This window comes from Urocitellus parryii, chromosome 15, assembly GCF_045843805.1.
Source record: "Urocitellus parryii isolate mUroPar1 chromosome 15, mUroPar1.hap1, whole genome shotgun sequence".
NCBI lineage: Eukaryota > Metazoa > Chordata > Mammalia > Rodentia > Sciuridae > Urocitellus > Urocitellus parryii.
In genome coordinates this window covers 1,338,751-1,360,036 of record NC_135545.1, presented here as the reverse complement: position 1 = coordinate 1,360,036, position 21,286 = coordinate 1,338,751, and the positions used below count along the sequence as shown (strand labels likewise).

Here is a 21,286-nt window from a genome sequence, read left to right as displayed (position 1 = left end):
TATTACAGATAGAACGATCACAACCATATCAACAAACCGAAAACCTGTGCACAAGAAAGAAGATGATGAGGACACATCAAGATGCTGACCACAGTTGTTGGACGGTGGAAACATGGATGAGTTTCTCTTCTACATTTCCACAATGTCAAAGTTCACTATAGTGGACACATACTGCATGGGTGATGGGAACGTAGGGGGTGAAGGGGACTACTGACCACTGACAAAGGCCACTCAGAGAAACTGAGGCAGCACGCTTCCCTGTAACCCCACAACCACCTGTAGCTCTCAGCCGCTCTGCCTTCCAGTCTCCGACACGTACGGGACGCATCGTGAGCCCCCAGACCACAGCCCCACGTGTTAGCAGCAGCAACTCTTAGGAATACAGGTGAATTTCCTTCTCTTTTACTAACTTCCCAGTTTTCTATGAGTATGTATTATGTTTGTAAAGGGAAAATACATACATTAAATTTGTCACCAAAACACCAAAGATTATTCAAGAAATTTTAGACAAAATATGTAGCCAGAATCCCACAATGACAACACTAATTTAATTATTTTTCACATTTTTTTTCACTTTTTGATTTGATGCACACACATTGAACACCATCACACCCACAGGCTGTGCACTGGAACAAAGTGGAGGAAAGGACCGAGATGCTGGTGGAGTCCAGGGGCTGGGGGTGTGTGTGAATTGTTTTTATTTTCCAATTTTGCTCTGTTTTCTAATTTCTCCTCTGGGTACATGTTACGCTTATAATGTAGACATACACAATAAATGTTATCAGGACACTATTAAAAGGAACACTGGAAAAAATTAAGATAAAAGGATTTAACCATAATTCCAGAAGGGTACCATACAGCTATCTTGAACACACGTTTTGACATGGTTATAATTATAAACCTGTGTAAAGAAACAAGAATAAACAGGATGCTTTAGAGTGAATCTGTCTTTGGACGGTGGGGATATGGAATTTTTCCTCCACTTTGTTTTTTCCAAGTGTTTGATGAATTCCAATTATGTTCACAATGGAAATGTGATCATCAACTTTAACAGCACTACCATAAAGAACATTCAAGAAAGTTAAGAAAATGATGCTCAACTATAAGCGTACAACAACACAACAGCTTTTGACTATAAGCATACATTTTAAAGTTATAATTGTAGTATAAATATAATTTTGTGTCCTGCTTTCTCCACTTAATCTTCCGTAAATATATTTCCATGTTGCTACATAACTCTTTATGATTATCATTTTTAAACAGCTGCATAAGAGTCCAAAGATACGTTCACTTAATTCTTACTCTACTGTTTGGCATTTAAGTTTCCAATTTCCCATACACGTTAAGGTTGGAACAGACACCCTTCTTGGCAAGTTGCTTTCTGAAAAGGGTCTAGTGATTCACACTGTCTATGGCACTGAACCCCCAAATTCACTCTGATGACATCCACACTGATCCCAGTCCAGGGCCCTCTCATTGGGGGATGCCTCACGGGCGTTTCCCTGGATGTCTGCTCCGACTATGGGTCTTTCTGTGCAGCTTCCCACACTCTACCTCCAGGACACCACCCACCCATCCTCACCCCTGCTCTGGCGCTCCCTCTGTCTCCTGGGTCTGCGGGTGTGCTAGGATGCCCTTCTTTGGCTTACTCAATTCTGTTTCTTGCTCTCAGCTCTCCAGCCTCCTAGACTTTGGCATTCCCTGCAGCTTGGACACACTCCCCGGGAGCCCCAGACCTGCGGATCTAGAAGAGTAAGATTCAAATACGTTTCCCTCGGTGGATATTTTAATTTTGCTTGTTCAAATGATCTGCGCTTGTCTTTTGCTTACTTCAACTAGAGATCCGCTTTTTTTTTTTAATTTTTTAAAAATTTTAAAGTTTTTTTTTTCAGCCAACTCAAGGCCAAAAATTTTCTTAATATAGCCATTATGCGAGGGGAGAAGCAAAGGAGCACTGGATGTCCACAGCACAGGACAGGGGAGACCCCAAGCTGAGGTCAGTTTGTGATCAAGAGGAAAACCGAGATGGGAGGACACGACAACTATGGAGAGGTCAGAAGCGCCTAGAGGCCTGAAGAGAAGAACAGATGGGAACAAAACAAATTAAGGCTGCCGGGAACCTGAGTCCGTGTTGAGCTTGGGCTAACTGTAAAGGAAGCTTTTTTTTTTTTTTTTTTTTTTTTTTTTAAACACTTTTTAATTTTTTTAAAATGCAAGTTAGACATGGGATTAGAGAGTCAGGTAAAGAAGAGAGTTAGGTTTAAGCAATAGAAAGATCTAAGGATACTAGCTCCTGGGCACCCAGGGAGCAAACTGACTTGTGGCAGCACACATGCCACATAGGTGACTCAAGCCATGTTGCTACTTGTCACTTAAGGCAGGAAGCATTCAGAAGAAGTGATGAAAGGTTGTCAGCCTGCTTCCTTATGTACAGCAGCAAGTCTGTCCTGTGGTTCTCAACCTTCATTAGGCACTACTGTGATCTAGTGATGGTTGCAACCCATTCTTTAAAGGCAAAGACTTAGGATTTATGGGGAAAAGCATCACATTTTAAATTCACTACTGAACACACATTATGTTGGTTTAAAAAAAAACACTTTAAAAAAACACCCAAATTGTAATATTTTTGCACGAGAACCACTGCAAGGTACACACAAAGGGGACAGGTTGACCTGGGTCACAAAGGCCAACCTATAAATTGTAAAGGCTCACACAGCGTCAGGTCGCAAGGTGTTGGTGCAGACGAAATGGCTGTACAAGGAAGCGAAAATCACTCCTTTTTTCAAACAGCAAAGAATAAAGACATGTTACTTTTCCTGTCTACACCTTCAGGAGATTAGGAGTGAGAAACGTAGCAGTCAAAGATACTGACGGGGTTCAAATGATGCACAAGGAATATTTCTCAGACCAAAGACACTTACAGATATATTCTACTTTGTTGCTCTCTCCCTCCTCCAAGAACAAAAAATTAGAGTGTCAGGTGAGATACCTCTGCACAGTAAACTGCAACTGTGTATCATATTAAATCCAAACATGTGATCCCCATTTTGCTACGTTCTGCTCATTTATATACACTGCAGGGAACCTTCTGTTTAGGTTATAGGAGCATCATTTACAGGTGATTGGGCCAATCTGTCGGGTTGACTCAATCTGGTAGCTGGGATAGACATAAGATATGTGCTATAGCTTTCCCCGTGCAGACGCTGATGCTCACGGGGAGAGCTAAGGCTGAAGGAGTACCCACGCTGTCTGGCTAATCTGAGCTGTCTGATGTTAAGTCAGGTGTACACATGCTAAGGTAAGTTTCCTACTGACATTATCATAGTCTTGTGTTGGGTAAGGGTCCAGTTCTAGGTGGAGGTTTTCCAACCTTCACACTTAGCCAGTGTGGCTGTTCTGGTGCCTGGCAAGGGACAGTCGGTCACTGAAGAGCTGCCCACAGACATCACATCTGAAGTGCTTCTCGTCGGCTGGCTGGGTGCCTCCGGTGCTGGTGCTGGCACGCTGGATGTAGCCTGAGCACTCCCCGGGGGCGCCCACGGGCTCCAGCATGACCATGCTGGCCTGGGCCTTCAGGGGCCCACCCAAGGCTGCGCTGCACGGGAAGGTCTCTGTGCACTCCTTGTAGCCATCATAGGGCTCTTCCACCTCAATCTCCTCGTCTTCACCCTCCTCTTCCGGATCTCCCACTCCTAGGCCCTCAGGCCCGTCGGCATCTCCTTCTGGCCCTTGGGCTCCCTCCTCCGGGTCTTCAATCCCTACACCATCTGGCTCATCTGCATCCACAATTGGCTGCTCGGCTTCTCCATGGGGCTCTGCGGCCTCTCCTCCTGGCCCTTCGGCCTCTCCATTTGGCTCGGCAGCTTCTACTTCTGGCTCGGCAGCCTCTACCTCGGGCTCGGCAACCTCCACCTCTGGCTCAGCAGCTTCTATGTTTGACCCTTGAATTCGCAGGATTTCTTGTGGAACGAGGACATTGGCTTCAACTTCCTGGGCAGCAGCAGCTTCTTCTTCCTCCTCTTCCTCCTCCTCCTCTTCCTCCTCCTCCTCCTCTTCCTCAGGGTGAAACACGGTGTGCTTGGTTAGGACCGTGTCGTGGATAAAGGCCTGCCCACAATCTTTGCACTCATAGAATGGCATTGGTTTCCTGAAGGGCTCTGCAAGAAATGAAGTGTGAGTGTAGGAGGGCCCGTATTCATAGGGCTCATCCTTGTGGACCTTGGTGTGGTGATCGCCAAGTTCTTTTGCAGTGAAGAAGCACTCTCCACATATTGTGCATTCAAAGAGCTTCTCCTCGGTCTCACTTCCCTGGAACTCGGTGAGGGCGAAGCCATGAATGAGGACTTCCTCAGCCATCTCGCTCTGCTCCAGTAATTCATCCTCCCTGTGGTGTCTCATGTGCTCATTGAGAGCAGAGCTATGAATGAAGCCCTGTCCACACTGAAGGCATCGGATGGCCGACCCAGCAAGAGCAGGATTCCTCTCCGCAGCACGATTCCTCCGTGGCTTCACAGGCAAGAGGGAAATAAAACCATCATCACATCCCTTCATGGAGTACAGCTGGTCTTGCTCATGGATTCTCTGATGCTCAAAAAGGAAGGAGCTATGAATAAAAGATTCCCCACATTTTGGGCATTCAAAGAGCTGCTCACCAGTGAACTCCTTCGAAAACTCATTGATGGAATGGACGTGAACTTGAGACTCTGTGTCTTTGCTACTGTCAACACTCTTTCTGATGTGGACATCCTGATGACCTGTGAGATCTGTGAGATCTGCAAATCCCAGCCCACAGTCCTGACATTCGTAGATTGTGTCATCTGGGTCATCCTTCTGGCGCTCCTCCAGATCTGACCCCTGAATGACAGTGTCTTCAACCATCTCCTGATCGTGGGTCTCCTCACCATGGGCTTCTACACCATGGGGCTCCTCACCATGGGGCTCCTGACCACGGGGCTCTTCACCACGGGGCTCTTGACCACAGGGCTCCTGGCCACGGGGCTCCTGGCCACGGGGCTCCTTGCCATGGGGCTTCTGACCATGGGTCTCCTCACTGTGGGGCTCCTGACTCTGGGTCTCCTGATGATGAGTTTCCTCTCCAGGGGGCTCTTGACCACGGGTCTCTTCACCCTGGGGCTCCTGGGCAGGAGTTTCCTCTCTGTGGGGCTTCTGAGCAGGAGTTTCTTCTCCACGGGGCTTCTGAGCACAGATCTCCTTGCCATAGGGCTCCTGGGCAGGAGTTTCCTCTCTGTGGGGCTCCTGAGCATGGGTCTCCCCGCCATGGGGCTTCCAAGCACAAGTTTCCTCTCCACGGGGCTCCTGAGCACGGGTCTTCTTGCCACGGGGCTCCCAAGCATGAGTTTCCTCTCTCTGGGGCTCCCGGGCACGGGTCTCTCTGCTGTGGGGCTCCTGACCTCGGGTGGCCTTGCCAGAGGACTTTTCTTGGGTGTAGATGTTCAGACGCGCACGGAAGAAGCTGCTGAAAGCAGAGCTCTGCCCCAACTCTCTGCGTTTGTAGCGTGCTTGCTCTTCAGCATAGCGCTCTTGGGCATAACTCGTCTGAGGGTCAGTAGGGGCCAAGCTGCGAATGACAGATCGCTCATAAATTCTACTTCCAGAGGGCTTCTCTCTATTGTGAATCTTCTGGTGCTCAGTGAGGTCAGAGCTACGAGCAAAGCACTCCCCACATTCCTGACATTCATACAGCTTCTCTCTAGGGCGAACTGTTTGCAGTTCACCAAAATGTAGGGAATGGATTACAGAGGTCTCGTTGCCCCTGTGTTCGATGTACTTCTTTTTAGCACGTGCCTTCTGGTGTTCACGGACATTTGAGCTGGGGCTGGGAAGAGAAAATTTGGCATCTTGCTTGAATTCACTGGATCCCTCTCCAGCGAGACTTCTTGGAGGTTCAGCATGAGATACACTTGGCATAACAGAATCCTTATAGTTGTTATTCTTACCCGCTTCAGAAGGGTTCTCTCTGGCAGCAATCTTCCGTCGCTTATTATTAAGGTCTGAGATATAAATGGAGGATTCTCCCTTCTCATCACATTCATTTTGCCCATTTCCACTGTGACGTTTCAGGGGTCTGGGAGCAGCCAGGCTATGGATGACAGACCTCTTCTGCTCCTTCCCTTCATAGGCGCTCCTAGCGGCAGCTGAGCTCTGAATGGTGGACTCTGCGACTGCTTTTAGTTGACTGGGCCCTGCGACGCTGTGACTTCTCAGAGTCTCAGCAGGGGTAAAGCTGTGGATCACAGACCTCTTGTAGAATCGCCCTGTGGAGGACACCCGCTGGTCTTCATCAGGGTTGCTGCTGATGGTGAAGGCCTTCTCATCCTCCTCATCTTCAGGGGGTCTTGTTATAGTGTGACTCTTCTGAGACTCGGTGAAGGGGGTGCTGTGAATGACAGATTTCTCATATGCCCTGCTTTCAAAGAAGTTCTTCCGAGCATGGATTTTCTGACGCTCGCTGAGATCGGAGCTTTGCATAAAGGCATCCCTGCCATCTGCGAAGGCAAAGAGCTTCTCCTTGGTGTAAGTCTTCTGACGTCTTTTAAGGGACTGACCAGGAATAAAGGTTTCCTCACACACTTTGCTTCTGTTTTCAAATGGGTTTCCTCTGGTGTGAACTTTCTGATGTTCCTTCAGGGATGAGCTATGAAGGAAGGTCTCCCCACAAACCTTACACTCATAGATTTTCTCCTTATTATACATTTTCTGAAATTCATTCAGGGCTGCGTTGGGCATGAAAATTTCCCGATGTTCACGCTCGCGCTCAGGCTCACGCTCATTATCTTTGTCTTCTCCAAAATTCCCTCTGTTGTGGATTTTCTGGTGCTCAATCAGGGCAGAACTATGAAGGAAGGTTTCCTTACAAACCCTGCACTCATAGAATTTGTCTTTGCCATATATCTTCTGAAGCTCACTGAAGGTTGGGCTAGGCATGACGGTCTCCTCGTGCTCCTGCTCCCTGCGCTCTGCACGGCACTCTCTAGCGTGGATCTTCCGATGCTCAGCCAGCGCGGCACTCTTATTGAAGGTTTCCCCACACTCCTTACACTCGAAGCGTTTCCCTCCAACCTGACCTTTCTGAACCTCACTGACTGCCACACTGTGAATGAAGGACTCCCCATATTCATAGAGGTTCTCTCTGGTGTGCATGATCTGGTGCTCAACAAACTCTGAGATGACATTGAATGACCGCCCACACTCATCACACACATACGCCATGGACGCAAAGTCCACTGACTGTGACTCGGAATAGGAGGAGGAGCCGAGGCCACTTAGGCTACTCATGCTCATGGCCTTTCTCATCTCACTGCCACAGTCAAAGGGCTTCTTTCTGACACAGCCATTATGATCATGGACTGTGTCAAAATGATAGCGCCTTTTTCTTTCCAGAACTCTCTTTCTGGAAACAAGGCTTGAGTTGAACCTGAAGCCCCCCCTGAAGGCACTCCCTTCAGAACCCCTCTCCTGGATCACTGACTCCCTCCTGCTGAAGGCAGCATCCTTCCAGTTATCATCTGGCATTCTGGGGAGCCTCTGTGGCCGCTCCTCAGGCTCCCTTGCTCTTCCTGATCTGGGGCCACGTGACACATCCTTGATGAACTTCTCCATTATCACTCCATGGCAAGATTCGTCCTCACAAATTCCGCGCCGGTGAGAGGGCTTCTTGGCTTCAGGCATGGTTTTCAGACCTGGAAATAAACCCCAAACATAAATACTCCCTAGCCCATGTACTTGCACAAGGTGACCACAGGAGCTGGAGGAGAGCACTCTGCTGCGACGCCTGGGAATGTGTCTCATGGCTAGGTGGCTCCTCTGTAGGATCAGCCTGGGGCTTACCTCGGCTGGTGCTTGGGTAGACACTTCTCCTGGACCTTGATGAGTGGCCTTGGGTCATGTGGGAATGGCGGTCATCTTCAGCAAGTTGTACCCCTGGTCACAAGAGTGCAACAGCTCAAATTGGAGTTGGGGAATAAGACTCATCACCATAAATTGATTTTCATTTTCCTCTGAGCTACTAAATATAAAGTAGCTCACTTCTAATTATTTGACTATCTTTCATTTACTGACGCATTTTCCTACCATCCATTCCCTAACATATTCCATTCTGCATTTTAATTCTCTTAATGACACCCAAAAATGTGTAAAAGACTTCATGTGCCTGGGAACTTGGTGCACCTCTTATAGTCTTCAGTTCTTGTCACTCTCTCTTTCACTGCCCTTCACGGCCAGTCCTCCTCCTCATTTTTTGTGGAGCTGGGGATTGAACCCAGGGCCTTGTGCATGCGAGGCAAGCACCCTACCAACTGAGCCACATCCCCAGCCCTCCCTCCTTTTTTTGTTTTTTTGTGGTTGTAGGTGTACAGAATGCCTTTTATTTTTATGTGGTGCTGAGGATCGAGTCCAGTGCCTCAGGCATGCTAGGCAGGCGCTCTGCCACTGAGCCCCAGCCCAGCCCCCTTCCTCCTCCTTTTTGATAGTCCTTCCCTACCTGCTCTCTAACATCAGGCCTATACCACCCACTGTCTGCTACCAACTGGGGCTAGATGTTCTTCGGGTGGAGTTCACACAGAAACTCAAGACCCATTCTAAATGTGTTTTTAAAAATCTCTGCTGTCATAGAAAAAAATATTAACTCTGTGTCAAGAGCCATCTCCTTGATTACAACCACCTGTACAAGCTATTCTTCGACCAAAGTCAAGAGATTCAAAGGCTTCTTATTACCCTTGAAGTCCAACTATGTTAGTGTGGACTCATCCTGCAACTTGAAACAATCGTAGTGACAAAGTGGCCCAATGACCAGACTGAGAGTAAGAGAAGCAGCTCCCTACCCAGGGAGAGCAACTTCCTGTAGTTCTCCATGTTGTCCTGGACTGGGTTCTGAGGTTTCCTGTCCTGATTGAGGTTCACGACATTCTGGTATGATTCCGCATCCTAAAAGAACAAGCACAGACCTCTCAATAGGGTCTATCCGCATGGATGTCCCAAAAGAGAATAATGCTGGCGACATGGGAGCTACATATATGAAGTTATACAGGAAGTGCTCACAGTATTGGGGGTCTGAGTGATCCAAGTCAAGCGTTACTAGGGGCCTACATCGTACCTACCTTGGTGCTACACTCTGAGGCAGATCCCAAAGACGCATGACACATATTCCTTGCCCTCATGCAGCTTATAATTTGGTTGGAAAGAAAAGACTCATGAAACAATTAGAGAACAATAAACAGTAAATTGGGGTACAGATAATAAATGCTAAGTAGACTTTGTGGAGGGAAAGTTCAGGGCAGGCCTGAACAGTGAGCAGAGGTCCTCACAGGGGGCCTTCAGTGGTGTGTGAGAGTACAGCATGTGCAGAGGGGGACTGGTGGGAAAGCCCAACAGGCTAAACAGCAAACCCGCATGTGTACTCTGGGAGCAGAAGGAAGACGCTTTCAAGCAGACATCTGGTCATGACGAAAGTGCGATTTAAACTCCCCTCCCAGTTCCTCCACTGCAGGTTATGGCTACAACACAGGGTTCTAGTGTGCAGGGTTTCCACATGACCCAGCAACACCCACAGGCACTGAGGTCCTATCCTCTTTGTTTTAGTAGCTATTACCCTAAAAATTTTAAATCCCTACAGTACTCAGGAGAACCTTCTCTGCAGGATCCTAGGGACCTCTGCTAGTTGCCAGAGGGAGGATGGCACTGAGACCTGCAGAGATTTAAGAGGAAGACGGTGCTGTGGGAAGTCCAAGGCTTTGGAGCTGGAGAAAACTGTTGGGTCAAAGGAGGCCTGTACCCTGCATGAGTTGGCAACCTTGGACACTCAATTCCTGACCCTCAGGTTCTTCAGTGTAAAACTGGGAGAAGAGCATCTATTTGTCTTACAACACTGGGGGTGAGGATCTTCTGAAATGTAATGTGTTGTCTGAATAAAGAAAAAGTATGTAAAGAAAATAAAGAAGTTTTGAGAATAAATTTACTGTAGTTCTATTGCTGGGAAGAGACATTGGATGTTATAGAAACATGGGAAAAGTGGCCCAAAAAGATGAGGTTTGCAGAGCAAGGTGCATCTCCTACTGAGAGCAGGGCACAGGATCTGGCTCTGAGGGGGAGCCTCACATAAGTGACAACCAGTGTCTGTTAGAAAGCAAGCATGACAGTAAGGAAAACTAGGCAGGGCAAGGCTGCGAAGCAGGCTTCAGGACCAAACCTCAAGTTGGGGCTTAGGGTTTCCAGGACAATAAACAAGCCACAAAAACCCAGGAGACCTTGCAACACTGAGACAGCCGCCTCTGCAGAAGCAGAGTCTGCCTTTGACACTGCCCTTCTGGGGTCTCCTGCAGAAAGCTCACGGGCACAGGTCTGCACCTTCAGCCTGGCAAAGGTGCTGCTGCACTCACTCTTCCTGCAAAAGGAAGAGCAAGGGGCCCACAGACGTGTTTTAGTGACAGAGAGGAAACAGACTACACAACGTGGAGTCTAGCAGAGAGAAAAATGAGAGGCCAAGGGTCCCCCCCTGGAGAAGGCAGAGCCCAGAGCCAGGAGGATAGACTTTTTTTATATTTCTCTATCTGCCTAATTTGAATAAAATAAATGTGCATTAAATTCTCAACTGTACTGCTTTGATGAAAAAAAAAAAAAAAGATGCTCTGACTTGGGATTAAGTCATCAGCACAGTGGCAGGCCCTCAAGCAGCTGTTCACTTTGTGCTGTGACCAACAATGGTGTCTAAATGCACACAAGCTGTGGTCACGTCCCCTGGAGGAGAGGTGCTGGCGTAACGCTGGCACAGCACAATGCTGTCTTCACAACAGGACCTGTACAGGGGACAACTGAAGGAATACACCTGGGATTAAAAGGTCCTGAGAGAATCTTCTGTGTTATATACCCTAAAAGTCCATCTGTGTCACCTGCTGCTGCAGTTTCACTGCGTTCAGTAGGCGCCAGTCAGCGCTAGGCTGCTGCACTCTGCGGTTACACAACGTGTGTGAGCACGTGTCTCTGTGGGACTGTCAGGGCAGGACCTATGTCTCAGTGGCCGCTGTGCTGCCCAGGGCCGGGGCCTCTAGTCTGCTGGGAGGCCTAGCTATGAAGGGATGAAGGCTCAGCTGCTGTCTCTCCTCTCTGTCAGACTCCTTCCTCAGGGCCAGCTCACACCCAGGTCCCTTCTCCTACCCTTGCAAACAGCGCCTCGAGCCAGTGACCACCACAGCAGTCAGCACAGTGCACAGCCAGGAGCCAGGGGCACAAGGTGCACGGCACACGCAGGGCATCACCTGACTCCACACCAGGGTGCTAGGAGACAGACACCACATCCACTTTACAGGTGAGGAAACTGAGGTTCAGCTTAGCTGAGTCAACAGCCCAGGACCACATGGCTGGCAGGTGGCAGGGCCATCTTTGAACTCTGTTCTCATCAGCTCCAGAGCCACGGCTTGCGCTGCCCGTGCTCTGTAGAGGCACAGCTTTCTGGCCCGGCCTTCCTACAGAATCACTCTGCTCTCTGGCCACAGGGAGGGGCCTCAGTGACCAACCTATCAAGTAGCACACACTCTCTGAGGGCAAGGGCTCCTGGGACCACATGGGTGAATGAGGAATGAGAAAACAGGTAGCAGTGACCTCAGTCACTTGTCCTGCACTGGGACAGACCCAGGTGCCTTTGGGAGTAACTGGGGGCTCCTGGCTGTCAGTGGGCTCTAGGGGGCAGATTAGCACGTTATCTGGGGTAGGAAAGGCATTTCTGCCATGAAATGAAGACACTTTTCTGGAAAGAGGAACACTGAGCGTACCTGGGAGCGGGACTCATAATCCATTGAGTCCCTGTCATCTCTTTCAATTCCAAATCTTCTTTTCGCCATCACAGGAAGGGAAAGATCCCGCTGAGGCAGCCCTAGAAAGAAAAAGGCGTCAGGAAGGAACAAGGCCCAGCCCACCTGGCGGAACTCAGGTCTGCCCCCGAGCTCCCGGCCCACCCGGAGTGTGTGTGCCAGTGTCTGTCTCTTCTCCGCCTCCTATGGCAATGCCCCTTGACTGCCACAACACAGCAGCCTCATCCTTCTGTCCCTTGTCTCAGGCAGTGGAGGTCAGGCCTCAAGCTGCCTGGTCTGGGCAGGACACCCCCCAGCCCTGTCAGTCTCCTCAGCTGGGGCTGCCATGTTTCAGGCTCATCCAGACATCATGAACTCCTGGCAGATGTCAATCACATTATTCCCTGGTGGCAGTTTCAGGGTGCCCTACTGCCAGTGAGGAACAAGAGATGATTTCTGGTGATATGGACACCAACAGTTCATCAGCATGTCTGTTAGTTCCTAACGCTCTCCTAACTCACAGGGAGGTCTCAGGCCTGGCACATGGAGGAGCATCCCACACCTACACCAGGCCACAGAGGGCTTGCCAGGCAGCTGCGCTGCTACAGCATGTCTGTCTTTCACGATCACACCTTCTTTCTAAGGTGTCTCCTACTTCCAATCTTTCCAACAGTCTTTACGGAGACACTGTTAGCTTCTTAAAAACATATGCCAGCTTAAGAAAAATACTGAGCAAAGAGTAACAGAGATGGAGATAGGTGCACAAGGCAAAGACTGCAGAGGAGCTTCAGACACGGGGCCTGGACTCAACTCTGGAGGAACCAGGACACAGTCCACACCAAGCAGCATGGCCTTCCTGAGGCCCTGGCACAGATACTGGCGTGCAGACCCCGGGGACTTACTGCTTCTAGGGCTCCTGGTGTACAACCAGCGGTCTCGAGGTTCCGTGTCTCGGCTCCGGCCCCTCCGGTCCCATTCCCGCTCCCGGTCACCTAGGCAGCCAGATGTTGTGGTAGCTCATGAAGTGCTGGGACACACCTGTGCTCCCTTCACACACACACACACACACACACACACACACACACGCCTTGCCTCTCCCTTGAGGAGACGGCCCTGTATGGAGGGCTTGGGACCCTAGCATGATCCCCACCCAATACCTGCAACATGGGCTCTGAAGTCTGGCCCAAGTATGGCTCATTTAAAGCAGGTCCCAAAGCTCACCAGAGCCAGCTCCCCCCAGACCCTGGGATGTGTTCCTAATTCCGTTCCTCAGTGGTCAGGTCCAAACCCAGGAAACGGGCCACAGACGTGCTCAGCCTGCTCAGGCCAGCTGAACTCAAAAGTGCACACTGCTGTGCTGCAAGGAACAAGACCCAAGACCACGCCCTCCCTGAGAGCAGTGCTCCCTTCTGCACACCTCCCCGGGAGGCTGGGACTGCTCGCACCGCCTCCACACAGCTTTCAGTGCTTCACTGTTGTTAGAACCCCACATTTCACACCATCTGCTGTTGCTGTCACATCACATGTCCCAACCGCCTCCCTCTCCTCAGACCCAAGTGATGCCAACCCCACAGGCTGGCACACTGGCCGTCTCCTTGGGGGCCGTAAGGTCTCTGCCTGCAGGTGGGCATTCCTGGCAGACAAACCCAGGGTGTTGGGACTGGTGGGTGGCGACTCACTGCTGGACGAGCGGCCTGGTCTAGGTGGTGGGGCTCCTCTGTTGGGGCTCATCTCATCGTCACTGGTCATGTCGCTGCTGCTGTCGTCTGAGAGGACACGGATGCCAGCTCAGCGAGCCGTCACCTCTGGCCACACTCTCGCAGCAGCCCCCAGCCCTCTGCCCCTCTCCCATGAGTAGCTCAGAGCCCTCGGTGGCTTCCAGCCACTTCTGCCACTTGAAGATCTCGTGGCGAGTAGGGCTGCACCCACCTCCTTCACTCCAGAGAAGAGCCAGCAACAGGCTCTTCCTGGAGTACCAGGCCACAAGGCGTGGGTCCTGCAGGCTCTCTGCCTAATGGCACTCCTCCTCCTTCTGCTGACTCAAGTGGCAGCGCTGAGCTAGTGGCTGTCTGTCCCACAGGGGACACTGGGCTAAGCATGAAGACACATCTGGGGGGTCACACTCAGTGGGAGGTGGTCACGGATGAGGCTCATCCCAGCGTGCACAGGATGGCCCCTCACCCTGCCCCCAGACAGAGAGTGAACAGCTCAGACGGCTACAGCTGGGCCAGGCGGAGCCACGGCAGCCCTTGGTCGTGCCCACCAGCCTCCCCTAAAGGCCCTCACCGTCGGGCTGGTGCATCTCCTTGCAGTTCTCTAGCACAGGGCGGTGCCTGGCAGTTCTCTGGTCTCTCTCGGACCCAAGGCTGGCACTCCTTAGGGCTGATGGCCAGGTGGTGCTCAGGACCCAGAACTCGATGGTCTCCCTGGTGCGGGTCTCTGGCTGCAACCAATTGAAGCAGAGGTGTCAGACTGTGATTGAGCCTGTGAGGCCCTGTGCCTTCCACACAGAGAAAGTTCCAGAACTCAATGAAGGCATTCAGAGTCTGCTGGGCCTCCTCCTGGAACAGCATAGGCCTCCAGTCATGTCACTGTCTAGCTCACAGATAGGGCCCGGGACTCTCAGATTTGGTGTTGACCAAGTGCTTTGAACACAGCGTTTCTCTGAATAGGTTCTCACTGGAGGAACCAAGTGAAAGTCAACAGGAAAGACCTGGCAGCCTGAGACAGTTGGTCCCAGGGGCCTGTGGACACTGAGGACGCCCACAGCTCAGCAGCCCAGGATGGGTGGCAGTGCCAGGCTGCGTTCCCACTCGCATCAGCACTGCGTCGGGATGGGCAGTGTCCCTGTAGACAGAAAACGGCCTCGGCTCAGCAGGTGAGACAGGACCTATTTCTGAGAGGCTCCCTGTCACCGGGGGTTATGTGATGGAGGCAGTCTGTGTGGTCTGTGGGATGGAGGAACAGGTCCCAACCCTGTCAGAAGGTGAAGCTGAAGTGAGCTGAGACACCTGGAAGGCTGAGCTGCCTAGTGCAAAGCCTGTGGGCACTGCTCACAGTCCAGGCCGAACAAGAGGTCAGCGTCCCATCCAGACCAGGAGGGACAGGAGAAGGGGGCCAAGCTTGCCTTGTCTGTGCATTTCTTGCCCTAACACCACAACCGACTCAGGATACCACGTGTGAAAGATGGAGGAGCACACAAATGCCGAAGTCCTCGCGGCAGGTGAAGTAGTGGCGAATGACTGGGTTCCCTTCCCTGAGCCACGAACGCCTCTGCACGGTGCTGCCGCGGGAGGCAGCCCAGGGCTCCTGGCTGCACATAGGGCAGGGAGTGCAGGAGGCTGGCTGGCACATCACCAGGGAAGTCCCCCCAGGGCGCCTTCCCTCACAGTGAACACCCTTCTGAGGGCCACCGGGCCCCAGACGCAGCCCTTGAGCCCATGCCAAGTCCACTCCCTCAGACGTCTTCCCTGACATGCCCTCTGTCCATCAAGTGTCTCACACACAGGTCGGGATCATCTCAGGTATTCTCTGGTGTGTGTGCCTGTCTTCTAGCAGTCAAGTGAGAACTCAAGTAAGAGGGGTGGAGGCCAAGCCCACCCTGTGCGCGCCACTGCCCGGTCAGAGCTGACACTGCAGTGGCGTGCGGGACGTGACATATGAAGTTCCACTTTAGAATCAAGTGTTGGATGCAGACACACAATCTTCACCCACGCCAGCAGCAGCAGGGTGTGAGTGTCGAGGGGGGCCGGGGACATCCTGGGTGGACTTCTGTGCCACTGTTTCCAGAAGAGCATGCTGGGAAGCCACCAGGCCTCACTGGCCCCGTCCCTCTCACCTCGGGGCCGTACCACTCACACACGCGTGTCACCCTGGTGGTGTGCAGGGGGCTTTCCTGCCACAGAGCCTGGCACCCTGGGGAAGTGGGGTTCGATGTGGGAGACCCCAGACAAGGCCCAGGCGGCAGACTTGTCTCCATCTAACTGGTCCAAGGCCTAGTCTGTCCCCAAGGATCCGCTTCCTATTTGGATGACCCTCTTGTCTCTTACTTAATTCAATTATTTACTTGTCTTTATTTTCTGCCCCTCTTGCATTTTTAAACTTTTTAGGCTGGATGTAAATGTTGATTTTTCAATCTTTCTTTCGTAACATAATTGAGTAAGACTTTGCACTTTATTTTACTCAAGTCATCTTCTGCTGCCACCTAAGTTTCATGATGTAGCCCTTTATTTTCTGGCCAGCACCACTGGGGCAAGGAAGCACAGCAGCATCAAGAGGTTGGGGGCCTGCACAACACCTGAGAGTTTTGGGCTTCCAGCTTTACTTCCAGAGAAGCACAAGACCATCTGCAGCAAAAAGGCTCTACTCTACCTTTGTTTTGAAAAGAAAGTAAATAAAGCTTAAAAATGTTTTTCAATTAAAAAAAAAGAGAACTAGCACCCAATAAAGATGTACAAATATCATATCTCAATAAGATTTAAAAAAAGGTCTAAAGGAAATCTGAGAATGTTTCAATTATTCAGTCTCTAACCAGACTCTGTCACTTGGAAATCCATGTGCTGACCTCAGTGAACTTGTGCCTCTCCCTCACAGTGATGGGCTCCCTTCCTCCTCCACAAACCCCCATTCTTATCCTTTGGTATTAGCATCTTATGGGGGCACACAGGGCACCACCCACCGCATATGGGCCCCAGTGCTGGAGAGCCTGGCAACATGGCTACTCCTTCCCTGCCCTCTTTCAGGAGCATCAAGATACAGAGAGAATCACAGGTAACACCTGCTAGGTAAGCGAAGGGAACAGGCCTGCGTCTGGGCTCCTGAGAGCTGGTGTGGCATCTCTAACGTGAGGGGTTGGCCAATATCACCCAGGACCAGCTGTGAGCAGAGTCCTCTGCCTGGGAGGAAGAAAGGCGAGGGCAGAGGACCCAAGCCTGCTCTGCGGCACCCAAGACTCAGAGGACACTCTGGTGCACTAGATGACATGGGCCTCCACTCCTGGGTGACAAGACGCCCTTAGTATGCAGTCACCTGTCAGGAAACAGGATCCTTTCTGGAACGTCAGACCAAGCAGCTATCCACAGGAACTGAGTCAAAACGAAGGTACCTGCAGACATTTTAAAGAAAGAGATACATGGACTAAGAGAACAGGAAGAGTCTGAAAGGAGTATCAGAGAAGTCGATCCCCAATGGCTGGGGACTGGTACAGTGCTGGGGTGAGGCCCTACAGGTCTTCAGGAAAAGGCCATTTCCATGCCACGTAAATCAAGCCGGAGATGAGGAGCAGAAAACTGCCAATTGTCTTTATGAAACTAGAGTTTCTAAGCCCAAGACAAAGACAACACTAAGGAAGGCACACCTGACTCCCTCGCATCGGCAGAGGGGCCCCTGAGAGAGGGAGGCGGCCTTCCCTCCCTGTGATCTACACATGCACTTCTGCATTAGGAAGCTCCCCCCAGGGCAGGTGTCTGCAGCATGAAGCCCTGGTGAAAAACACTTGTAAGAACTATAGGCTTTAAAGTTCAATAGGAAATCATCATTTTAAAATAAAATATAAATAATCAAACCTTACCCAGGAAGAGGAAAATATGACCACAAGAGAAGAAATCTAAAAAGTTGAAATGATTTAAGAGCAACGTCCCAAATAAATTTTCTTTTTTGGTACCAGGGATTGAACCCAGGGGCACTTAACCACTGAGCCACATCCTCAGTTCTTTTTGTTTTTTGAGACAGGGTCTCACTAAATTGCTTAGGGCTTTGCTAAATTGCTGAGGCTGGCCCCAAACTTTTGATCCTCCTGTCCCAGCCTCCCAAGCTGCTGGGATGACAGGCCTGCACCACCATGCCTGGCATCCCAAAAAACTTTCCATGAACAAAGCATCTGCCACATTATGAGATGCCTCCAGAGCACAGACGAGAGAGGAGGCTTCTTGCTCAGCAGCAGTGCAGCTGCCTGGCTGCCCGCGAGTGCCTTGTGGCAGGAGGGCGGCGGACTATGCACCACCACGCTGTCACAGTTTCCTTGAGAAGGCCAAGAGCAAGGTACAGAGAGGACCGGTCAACATCTCGAGGTGTTCTGACCAGGCTCTGAATAAGAGCCTGGACAATGAAAGATGATTTTAAATGAAAACCTTTAAAAGACCTTAGCCACATTTTCCTACACCTACAATGCAGAGAAAACTCATTTGAGAGTAAAAAAAAAAAAAAAAAAAAGTGTGTGTGGGGGGGCATTGTATGGCGGCTTAGGAACAGGATGATCACAAATGGACCCTGTACATCCATGTGCAGGTAAAGAGACACTCATACTCATACACTGCTGTGGTGACTGACTTTGCCACAATTGAAAGTGCACATATCCTGTCCCATAAATTGTACTTCAATGAATTTATCCCAGAGATACATAATGACACATGTGCAAGAATATGTTCATTGAAGTGTTGCTAACAGATATGGTCTATTTATACAATGAATTATTATGAAACCTCTTAAAATAACAAGGCACCTCTGAATAAATGGGTATGAGATGATAACGATGTTTATAACATTCTAATAAACTATGAAAACAGAAGTGTTTACACAGACAGTTCCTAGAGGGATTTTAAGAAGCTATTAATGATGACTGATGTGATTGCCTCTGGGGAAAGGGACTGGGGGCCAGCAAAGGGAGAGGAACTTACTTTTTCATTGTATAGTCTCCTTTTGTTTTTAGTTTTTATTTTTATTTTTTACCATGAGCATGTATTACCTATTCAAAAAAATAAATTCAGAGTTAAAACAAAATAAACAAAAGCAGACTGCCGACTCCTGAGGCCCTCAGAGACTGGGCTGCCTGCTGAGGGGTATGGGCAGCCTTAACACCTTTGCCTGGAGGCTGAACCCAGCCTTTCCTTCCCTCCTCTGCCATACCACCCACGCCTGAGTTCAAGGTCCCTCCCTGATCTGGCTATCTGCAGAGGATATGACAGGTAATCTGGAAAACCCATAAGAATCAACTCTGAAACCTCCTGGACCCAATAAACTCTTATGGAAATTGTAGTTGCAATTTGAACGCACCTCTCAATCACACCCCCCAATTACCTGTACATAAATATAATGCCATCCTCTACAATAGTGATTCCACTTCTGAAATCTAACTCAGATCTGCCCAGGTGCCCCAGGGTAAACTGTTCAAAAGTGTGTTCACAGAAGCACTGCTTGCACAATAGGAAAGGGGACAGGTGAGAGTGTGCTCGAGCTCAATTAGAACAGCAGAGACCACCATATGGAAAAATGAAAATAAAGATGGGTATAAGTTTTTCTGTACTGTAAAAATCAACCAGAAATGGAGGGGAAGAACAATCTGCAACACAGATACTAGTTAATATTTAGAAGGTAAAAGGTTTTTAGCATTAAGAAAAAGGTAACCAGGGGCTGGAGTTGTGACTCATCGGTAGAGCGCTTGCCTAGCACAGGCAAGGCCCTGGGTTCGATCCTCAGCACCACATAAAAATAAATAAGTAAGGGGCTGGGGCTGTGGCTCAGTGGTAGGGCGCTTGCCTAGCATGCATGAGGCACTAGGTTCGATCCCCCACACCACATAAAAACAAACAAATAAAATAAAGGTATTGTGTCCAACTACAATTAAAAAAATAATTTTTTTTTAAAAAAAAAAAGGTAACCAGCCCAATGTGAAAATAAACTAATACATAGTTCATAAAATCAGTGATGCTAAAAGCCAGTATTTAACATCAAAAATCAGAGAAACATAAATATTACAATGAACATCTTTTTGACCTGCCAAATGGGCAAATTTTAAAAGATAAAAACTGATGCTGGAGAGAGTAGGGAGCAGCTGGCCAGTGCAGGAGCAAACTGCATTCTGGATGCCAATTTGGCCTCTGTTTAAAGACATTAAAACTGTCTCTTCCCTTTGAACGAGCAAGTCTCTTATCTAAAGACAAAGATAAGACAAGTAAATAAAATAGTAATAAGAAAAGAATCTAAAACAGTCAGCTGCAAATTACAGTTAAACCCTTTGATGTACAACTAGTTATAAGAGGCAAGGCTCTGGGTGCAGAACGGCATGTGGGGCAGTGGGAGGGACAGGCCAGGAGCAGAGAGGCGTGCTTTGCTAGAGCGCAGAAGCTGCCTGGCTGCAGTCCTAACACCTGGGGCCAGAGTCAGGGCGGACAGCACTGGCAGGCATCCTCCTGCAGGGCTACCTGAGCCCAGGTGGGCCGCATGCAAAAGGGGCAGCGACCCTCCTGGCCGAGGGGCCCAACCCTACCCCTGACTCACCCTGTCCTCCACTGACAGCCCAGAGGCAACCAGCAGTGGAGTCTGACATGGCGTCAGTGCCGGCCAGGGCCCCGTACTCACCTCACCCTCGCTGGGGCAGACCAGATGCCAGGTGACCTCTTCCTGGGACAGCGAGTCTGGCCAATCAAAAGCATAACTGCTCTACCCACTCGGCCCCCACTTCCCCAGGACAGCTCCTCCATGGCAACAGCCACGCCTACCACTGAAGAAAACAGAAGATATGTGTTTGCAGGTGGCTGAGGGGAAGAAAGTCTCCAGGTTTGTCTAATATCAGTGAAGGAAACGTTAAGGCTAAGGAAGGAGTCTGCCCAACAATGGTCTAGAAAGGCACCCAAGTAATTAGAGATGTGCTGGACTATGTTTGACCCCAACAGGGCACTCTACCCATACCCTGCCCACAGGTCCCCGAAGGCATCTGTTGCCTTTTTCATCCTAGTATTCTTATAGAAACTGTTCAATAAACATATTTTTTTTGCATTTAGATGCAAAAACACTTAATAAATTCCATCAAGCAAAGTCTGAGAAATAACTCATGAAAGGCTATTCCACAATAGGAGGATGATGTCCTACAAGGGTACACTGCTATTCATAATGGGTTGGGGGGCCCACGAGCAGCCAGTACAAGTTACAAAGTTACTTGTTGATAACTTCGTCAGTCCTTCCTCATACACTCTCAGCCAGTGGTCAACTTAAGGAAGTGCAAGCAAGTGCAGCATCAAACACTAAGTTACTCTCCGAGATGGTTATGATGGGGAGCAATGCCCCCACCACAACCACTATCAACATCTTCTCAGAAGTCCTAGGAAAAGGGCGGATGTGGAAAAAGCATTATTCTGAACTGAAAACCCATACCAGAAGGACAGCAAGGTAGGAAAATCTACATTAAGAGTAGAAAAAAAAATTCTCATAAACATATAACAAAGCATTTGGAACTCCAGACAAAACCTTAAGAACTAAAACAAACACCCTTAAGAACTTACAGAAGGACACCAAGTGGATCCTAAGTGGACAAGATGTATATAAACTGTAAAAACAAACAGCGGCAAAAAAGGTGACTTTCCTTCTGGTAAGGAGTCTTGACAGACATGTGACCCAGCTCTCCTGGAAGAGTATACACAGAAATATCAACATGACTCTATATAAGAAGGTCTGTGGGGTGGGAGTCTGTTGGAAAGGTGACCCAAACACAT

General features: G+C 49.7%; 1 protein-coding gene across 9 annotated transcripts in view; it reads right to left on the bottom strand.

Annotated features, from left to right (window-relative positions):
* Window positions 1-21,286, bottom strand: part of Peg3 (paternally expressed 3) — a 30,214-nt gene continuing 8,928 nt past the window's right edge. For 7 of the 9 annotated variants that reach the window (XM_026380534.2, XM_077792854.1, XM_026380529.2 and 4 more), the window contains 9 exons: window positions 20,157-20,298; window positions 16,830-16,905; window positions 14,088-14,244; window positions 13,481-13,567; window positions 12,704-12,793; window positions 11,784-11,884; window positions 8,841-8,943; window positions 7,849-7,941; window positions 1-7,700 (listed from right to left, as the gene is read on the bottom strand). In XM_026380534.2, coding sequence (XP_026236319.1) covers window positions 3,379-7,700; window positions 7,849-7,941; window positions 8,841-8,943; window positions 11,784-11,884; window positions 12,704-12,793; window positions 13,481-13,567; window positions 14,088-14,103 — 4,812 coding nt within the window. In that variant the 5' untranslated portion in view covers window positions 14,104-14,244; window positions 16,830-16,905; window positions 20,157-20,298 and the 3' untranslated portion in view covers window positions 1-3,378. The remainder of the gene's footprint in view (window positions 7,701-7,848; window positions 7,942-8,840; window positions 8,944-11,783; window positions 11,885-12,703; window positions 12,794-13,480; window positions 13,568-14,087; window positions 14,245-16,829; window positions 16,906-20,156; window positions 20,299-21,286) is intronic. The other 2 variants (XM_026380528.2, XM_026380535.2) reach the window with 2 other exon arrangements.